General features: G+C 42.4%; 1 protein-coding gene across 3 annotated transcripts in view; it reads right to left on the minus strand.

Annotated features, from left to right (window-relative positions):
• SYT9 (synaptotagmin 9) overlaps positions 1 to 7804 on the minus strand; it is a 71542-nt gene extending 63738 nt beyond the window's left edge. For all 3 annotated transcript variants that reach the window (XM_062620275.1, XM_062620274.1, XM_062620276.1), the window contains exon 1: positions 7534 to 7804. In XM_062620275.1, coding sequence (XP_062476259.1) covers positions 7534 to 7681 — 148 coding nt within the window. In that variant the 5' untranslated portion in view covers positions 7682 to 7804. The remainder of the gene's footprint in view (positions 1 to 7533) is intronic.
• Positions 7805 to 8202: the final 398 nt, after the last annotated feature.

Here is an 8202-nt window from a genome sequence, read left to right on the forward strand (position 1 = left end):
CTACTTAACAGTCTACAGAACATGCAAAAAAGACTTATCTTGTAAGATGATGGATTTTAGGTATTAGATTCTTTAACTTGCAATGGACAGCATTTTTATGAAAAATCCTCCCATTTGTAATTAATTATTATAAATTCTTACCCTTCAAACTAAAATTTTGTTAGCAATAGAAAACGGACATAAAGCTTTAGACCAAAATAATCTCTCTTTATCTCTTTGGTCTAAATAAAACCACAGAAGGCTTAAATTAATTACAAAATATAGCATAAGATGCACGATACAATGTTCTTAAGTGCAGCTTTGCACTAAGCCAACAGTGATCATTATTTTCAGTGGAGGAAGAATTAAAACCTAAAAACGTGGTTTTAAACACAGTAAGCTGCAGTTTTTTATTCAACCTCTACTTATTACAAAGATGCCATAGAGCTGCAAAGCCTCAAGACCAAATTTAAACGCATCTGCTGTTATGATAGCAACCATTTTGGACTTGCATTTCTAGGTCTCTGAACTGTCAGTGTAATTAAACTCTCACTAATTAGTTTATAAAGGAAAATTCCAGAAAGCTATCTGGGTGGAAGTGAGGCAAATCATCTGTACTTGGGTCACTAAAGGAATGAATCACAAAAAAGTAACTTAGAATTCCACCCTTACTAAAAATGGCATTATTGTAACACAGGGTCACGGTTTTTTAGGAATTAATGACCCATAAATCTGTTACAGTAGCACCTCTACTTCAGTGATCAGAGCTTTGGGTCCTCAAACACAAACTGTTGACTGTGGAAATAGGCATATTTCTTAGGGACCTACAATTAGCCAACTCTTTCCCCTCTCCCCTCTAACTAGAAGGAATGTGCAAATCCCACTGAAATAAGATCTATGACAAATGCAGGGATAAACTTTTACTGGCAAATAAAGTCACATGTATAAGGGCTAAATTTACCCTAATGTTTTGCATTACAAAACTGGCATTTCAGATGAGAATTGAGGAGTAAGGCAGACTGTATGCTATTTAGCCATCCTGGTTCTTAAAAGGTTTATGTTTTTATCATTACTCGTTAGATTATTTTCAATTATATCTATTTTTGTTACAATTCAAAATAACCATTTTCTTGAACGTTCACTGAACATTGGACGAGACTTCCATAAACTGTGGTACCAACTGAACCAGAAGTCAGTTATGTTACTCAGACTTTTAGGATGACTTCACAAAACTGCTTGCAATGACTTCAGTAGATACTATTTATATATATATATATAATGAATATAGCATATGAGCAAACATACTTTTTTTTTTTTTACTAAATACAAAGTGGTGCAGTTGGTATCAGTCTATTTAACACAAGCATAATACAATATTATGCTGTAGTGCCTAAGAGCACACTGTAAACAACAGACATCTGGTACAACTCCCATATAGGTGAGAAGTGAAACCAAAATGGAAATGGAAGCCCTAGAATGTTCTTGGCTTCCACACCTATACTGAGTATGAATGCAGAGGCCAAGCAGGGCTGGAGGCCACCTTCCTCTTGTCTTTTTCTCATAGTTACACTTGCTCTCCATCCCACAACATTCAAGAGCAGTCACAGGACAGCAGTGGTCTGAGTCTTGGTCAGACAAACTACAGAAAACCTACTCATGTTTGTCTTCTCAAGTCAGAGGAAAGTACTACTATACTAAAGTTGTTCTGCATCACTGAAAATTGTAAAGTGATTTCAGTAGTGCAAGGGTTGTTTCATATTTAAGCAGTATTTAATATGACTATGATCCAACCTGATCAAAGCCTAACATCAGTTCTATTATAAGAATGATCTTTGTAGCCTTCCTTTTCTCTGGTTCTGAAGTGTCAATTATAACTTAATGATCTATACATCTTTAGGTTAGCTGTTATATGCAATGATGTTAAAGCAAAATCTTTACTTTTATTTAAATTATTTTAATTACAGCTTCAAACAATTATTAAGCACACAGGTAGTCCCTTTTCTTTGAACATAATTTGCTCTTTTCTACACTTTGTTTCAAAGTTTAGTTATCTGCTTAAAACAGACTTGTGGGGAAAAAACAATACTAAGCTCTTCCAATATGACAGGAAAACCTCTGAGATCTTATTTGTTTGATGGGAATTACACTAGCAGAGCAACAGGAAATCATTTTTACCTTCTGCAATCATGTTCTTGACTTTACAGAAGAGAAAAAGAATACATACTTTCAGCCTAAAATATAAAACATCACTGTACTTTTTTTGAACTCTTGACAGTACTTTGGTTCCTGAAACCCAAAGGAACTTGGGCCTCACACTCCTTTGTTCATTTGACATCATGTCAGTGAATACAATTCACACTTCTCCTCTATCTTGTAGAGTTTTGCACTAGCACGACATATAGAATACAATCAATTTGAATTGGCAGCATTTTACATTAATTTTGCAGGAGGAAAATAGAATTAAAAATACAGTGAGCTCATCACGAGTAAAATAAGAATAAAAACATACTGAAAGCTGTTTCACCCACTCAGATCTTTTTCATGTCTTTACAACCCAAAAATGCTTCTTGCATTTATCTAGATAAATCTAGATGTGCTTATCATCTTGATGAAACTGCAGCTTGATATGTTGCCGAAAGCTGTGGGGGGAATAAATCACTAAGTCATTTGAGTTACTAAAATTTCTTAAGAAATTAGTTCACTTTCTGAAAACCTTTGAAAAAAAGGTTTTGTTTTAAACTCAGCTCTGAATTAAAGACAAGCTTGCTCGGATACTTTTTAATTGCGTTAGCTTCCTAGGCAATGACAAGTCTGCCCAAATGACACTCGCCACAGCCTTAGCTCTTGCACTCCACCACTGGGGTGAGGCTACATTTATGCCAGTCAGGCCTTTTTGTTTCTTTGTGCTTTTCTTTCCTATAGTTAAAAGTATACATTTAAAAATACAGCACTGACTACTATGATTCTTTAATCCTACTGCAAGGCCATAACTGCACCTTCTTATACATTTTCTTCAATATCCATCACATTTCCATTCCCACATTTTTAAGTTTCTTGATTGTCAACCATCTTTACCCTCCATCAAGTACTAAATTCTGACTTTCTGTCACTGTACAGTACTGATCTTATAACCCGTAGCATTCTTTATGCCTAATGGCCATCACTATGCCCACAAGATTCACCATGTTTTAGTATCTATAAGCATATAATTAAGAACATTTTAAGATTTACTGGCTTATCCTCAAGACATGCAATCCAACACAACAGAAAATGAGAGCTTTTTTTTTCCTAGCTTACCTTTTATTTCTATTCATTTTTCTGCTATGAAATTAATGAAAATTCATTATGATTAATGGCCAAGACTTTTCTTATATCCCTTATCTTCGTAAGTATAGGGCTCATAACAACTTCCTCTTATCTTTTTATATTTTTTTCTTCCAGGTTTTCAAGGGTTGCATACTTTTTAACTAAAGGAAGAAAAATTCAATCTGCAGAATGTGCTAAGGAGAGGAAGTTTTGTGCAAAGCACCACAGTGTGCAACTCATATACTTTTCCTATATATAACTTAATTTTACTGATATTCAGCAAATGCCAGCAAACATGCAACTATGCCTTGAACATTTTACTGCCCTATCCAGCAGTCACTGGAAGGTATGCAGGAAGCACAAGTTGCTGCGAAGTTGGCAAAACACTACAACAAAAGGCAGTGCAGAAATTCATCAGGTCTACAAAGAGCAATACCAGTCTCTCACTGCAATTGCTATGAAGCTGGTGTTTTATAAACACAGATTCACTCCAACAACAGCAATAATAAGTATATATCTTTTCTGTTAGGTTTGATTTATGCCACACCAAGTTTTTCAGTGAAGAAGTTGTAAGACTAATCTATTAAACAAATGGTCCACAGGGAAACGCAACTGGTTTTGTTCTTAATGCTTCTAATAGTCAGAGCCTCCATTAAGATTTTCTGACTTCATGGATTTATTTTTTTCTGGTTTGTTGTTTGGGTTTTTGTTTGTTTGGAGTTTTTTTTGTTTTTTGTTTTTCCCGTTTGCTGGTTTTGTTGTTTGATTTTGGTTTGGGTTCTTGTTTTCTTTTTTTTGAGTTAACACATTAGTATAATTCTTCTAGTCAAGCAACTTCTATTCCTCATCTCAAGTATTTGCTTTATCCAGCACCATGGGGTGATATTACATGAGCTCGAGTGATGGTTTTCAAATGCCAGTATGACTAGAGTGGTAGAATATAGAAATATTGTAAATATTTTACAAATAGGGAATGGAGGAATGGAACAGAAAAAGAAGCAGCTTATTAAGGTATGTAAATGCTTAGGATGCCTCTTGGGATTTTCATAGGTGCTCTGACATACAACTCTTATGGAAATAAGTTAAGATTTTTCACCAAATGCCTGATCAGCATTTTTAGTTTTCCAAAAACATTTAAAATCTGACTCCCCAGGTCACCCTGTAAATCCAGCAGACCAGCACATTAAACCTAGAACTCATCAGCCCTTAAACTTACACTCCAAGCACTGTGCAGCAGTTCCCATAACAGGGCAAATTACAAAACCTGAAGATGCTGTGCATATCACAACCATCCAGTCCCCTTCTGTTGCCCTCCCAGGCTGAGTCACACACCAAATACTCAGACCAGATGCTGGGGAGCCACACAGCCAACTGCATCAGATGTCAGACAAGAAGTGAGTGGATCTCCAGGGATCTGGCTGCTTTGTGCTGGGACCAAAGGGTGCCAGGAGGCTGAGCTTGTAGATGAACCCTGGTATAAGGCCCAGCAACCCCTCAGCGCTCTCCCTCCCTAGAGTTTGATTTTTCCAATAACTACTGCACTTGTACAGCCACCCTTCCACTCATGTAACAGAAACTCCACACAGGAATGGCTCAAACCAAATGTGCTGTAAAATCATCTGTATCTACCACATAGTTGGATTTAGGCAAGTAGCCACTTTATTGCAGAAAAACTCCCATAAGGGCAGGCTTTAACTCCTGTACAAAAGCTGACTGTGTGTGCTGTCTAGCTGCACTTTTTTCAACCCTAACAAAGTTGCCCACGATTTTTTGGTAGCTCTTTTGGCTGGCCTAAGAGGAAGCTGCTCAGTTTGGCAAGTACACATCACCTTCACAAAGGCGAAAAAGTCATGACAAGGCTAGCTTCATCTTTTGCCTAATTCTAACAAGAAGACGCTGTCTTTCAGGAAAGGCTTTCTTCATCCCCCTGTGTTTAGATGACAAGTGGCTGGAAAGCAAATGGATTAGCTGTCAGGGCTTTTTAATGCCATCATTAAGTCAATGAAAGTCACTAAGTAAATTTAGATGGGTCAATGTACTACCCTTTGATTGTGAATTGCATTACTTCATTTTGGAAGTCACGTACACTGCCTTCTTGCAGCCCATACCATCATATCCAAGGACCAGATAAACAAACCAATGGGCAGCCAGCTTACTGGGACAATCTATGTATTTTAATCAAAGAAACAGAAGACAAGGTAAATTAATAATTTCCTGATATTGCTTTCCTACAGAAGTGGCTGCCAGTCAGGGCTTACAGATAACATGTTGCCTGCTAGACCCTCTGTGACTGGCTGCAGCTGCAAAAAATAAAAATGTTAAAATTGAGGCCAACAGGAAGATGCTGCCTGCAGCGTAATTGCTCCCTGTTGCTGCACATTGGCTGGCAGAGGTTAGGGACCGCTGCTCTGTGTAATTGAGCAGGTTTGCAACAATACCAGAAGGCTGTTGTATAATAGTGGTTGAAGCAAAACAGGTAGAAATAAACACATTTTTTTTTTTTTTTTAAATCTTTCGGTAGAGGTGATAAATTTTTACTGAACAGACAGTGTTTTAAAAATGCTCCCAAACAAATGCCGGGTAGACTTTTTGCCCAAGGCTGAGAGAAAAAAAGCAGGTAGCTTCTGAAAGAAATCTGAAGAGCTGTTATCCAAGTAGCTGAGGTTAAAGTCTCCGTGGGCATTTCAAGTAATTTAGTATTCAAAGTCAGTACTGATTTAAAAAATTTCTGGACTCATCACCTGACATACAAATACATGACTGATCCCTTGATAAAGGAAAATTACAGAAAATCACAGGTGTCTGCCACCAAAATGACTGCTTATGTGAACAAAGCAATTCAATCTGCCTATATGAACAAAACAATTAAATTTACCTAATTCTAAAGAATCCTTCTAAAACATTGCATAAATCACTTCAATTTGGGGGAAAAAAAAACAACAAACCCCCCAGAAAACAGAATGGCTGCAAATAGCTTTGGATACAAGCAAACTGAATGTCAGAAAATTCCTTATTCATTTATTATCATAGCAGATCATTTTGTCACCATTTTTTTCTTAGTTTTACTTATTTCTGCCAGGCCTTTCAGCACATCCAAGCATTTGTCAGTAAATTGCACTGTTAGTTCAGACACAACAAAATACAGAAAAAAGATTTAAGACTAGCATGTCATCAGACTGCCCCATGCTAAATGACCTAATTTATGTCAGAGAATATTAAATAAATTAATACCGTGCTGCGAGGATCAGCTGAGCTGAGCCAAGCTTTCCAGCACAGCAATTGTTTATCAACTTCGCCTTTCATGCTCTAGATTTATCCTCAAATTGAGCAAACTCAACCTGACAGTATAAAAAGAAATATAACAAATTCCTACTTCAGATTGCAATTTGCCTTTTCCTTACAGCTAGACATGTACAGAACACTAGCAATCTTTCAACATTTTCATGTAGCTGGAGCTCAGCTTTCTTGTTAAAAAGCTTCCTTAAGTTAAAGTTTCTGTGTTATACCAAGACATGGAAAGGCAATCGTAATCCAGGCACACACACGCAGAAACACTCAGTGTACATTGTATCAGACCTACAACCCCACATCTGCTGCAGAAACCAAGAAACAGGTTTTTTTTTTCCTTGTGAAATACACAGAATTAGAAAGTTCGGTTAAATTGTGCTGCATCTAAACTGAGATATGACACCCACTTCCAATAACACACACCCCCTCCCCCCCCCCACCGGTCTTTACAACTGAACCCGGCGTAGCGGGGAGGGCCGCAGGAGCCCAGGCAGTGCCCCGGGCTTGTGGCACTGCAGCAAGCTCCGGGGAACGCGGCGCAGGGCAGGGAGGCCGGGCCCGCTCTGGGCCAGGCGGAGCCGAGCAGACCCCAGCGGCGGGACGAAGTTGCCGGCTAGCCCGCGCTGCCGGCACCGGGATGCGGCGGGGAGAGCTGCCGAAGGAGGGCTCTACTTCTCCTCCAAGAGGTGCTCGCCGGACTCCTCTAACGGAGACCCGGCAGCTTAGGGCGTAGCGGCAAGCAGCCGAGCCGGGATGAGCATCCTCCGCCGGCCAGACCGGGGCAAATCCTCCCACACACTCCCGGGAGCCCCTTTCCCCTGCCGTTCGCTCGCACCCAGCGGCAGGCCTCGCCCCGCGGCACCCGGCCTCCGGGGGACGCCGGGGGTTGTTCACCCTCCTCCGGTATCCAGGGTACGGGGGAGGCCGCCAGTGCCTGCAGGCCAACGGCGGCGGCCGTACCTGAATCGGTGAGGCGGGGCCGGGCTCTGTCCCGCAGGTAGTAGATGAAATCCCGGCAGTTCTCGTTCTCCACCGCCCCGACGGAGCACAGCTCTGCCAGGAGCTGCAGCGCTTTCTCGCAAATCTCGTCCTCCCTGTCGCCGGGCATCGCCCCGCAGCATCCTCGGGAGCGGAGAGGAGCCGAGCCCTGCGGTCAGGCGCTGCGCCGCTGCCCGCCACCCGCCTGCAGCCGCCCGCACCGCCGGGCCGCCACCCGCATCCTTAGCCAGCGGCACCCGCCCCGCCGGGCCGAGCAGGGCAGCCCGCCACTTGTCCCCGTCCCCGCCGCCGGCTTCGTCCCGCCGCCTCCTGCGCGCCGCTGCCGGGGGTGGAGAGCGGGGTGGACGGTAGGGTCCCACCAGTTGAACGCGAGGGTGGGGAGGGCCGCGGCCGCGCTGGCGCAGCGCTTCCCCGCGGCGGGAGCGGGCGGGGACGGGCCGTGCCTCCGCCCGGCCCGGCTGCGCCGCGCCCCTCCGCCCCCAAGGGCAGGGCTGCCCCGGGCCGCGACCCCAAGCCCTAGACGCGCTCTGCGTGGGAGCCCTCTCGGCGGCGGGGTCCAGTCGCGGCACCCCGCGACCCGGCCGTGTCTGGGAAGGGGTGCGGAGGAAAACTTGAGAAGCGGCGCAGGGT

This window comes from Pezoporus occidentalis, unplaced genomic scaffold (assembly GCF_034315485.1).
Source record: "Pezoporus occidentalis ecotype Australia unplaced genomic scaffold, CSIRO_AGI_Poc_V1 ctg22, whole genome shotgun sequence".
NCBI lineage: Eukaryota > Metazoa > Chordata > Aves > Psittaciformes > Psittacidae > Pezoporus > Pezoporus occidentalis.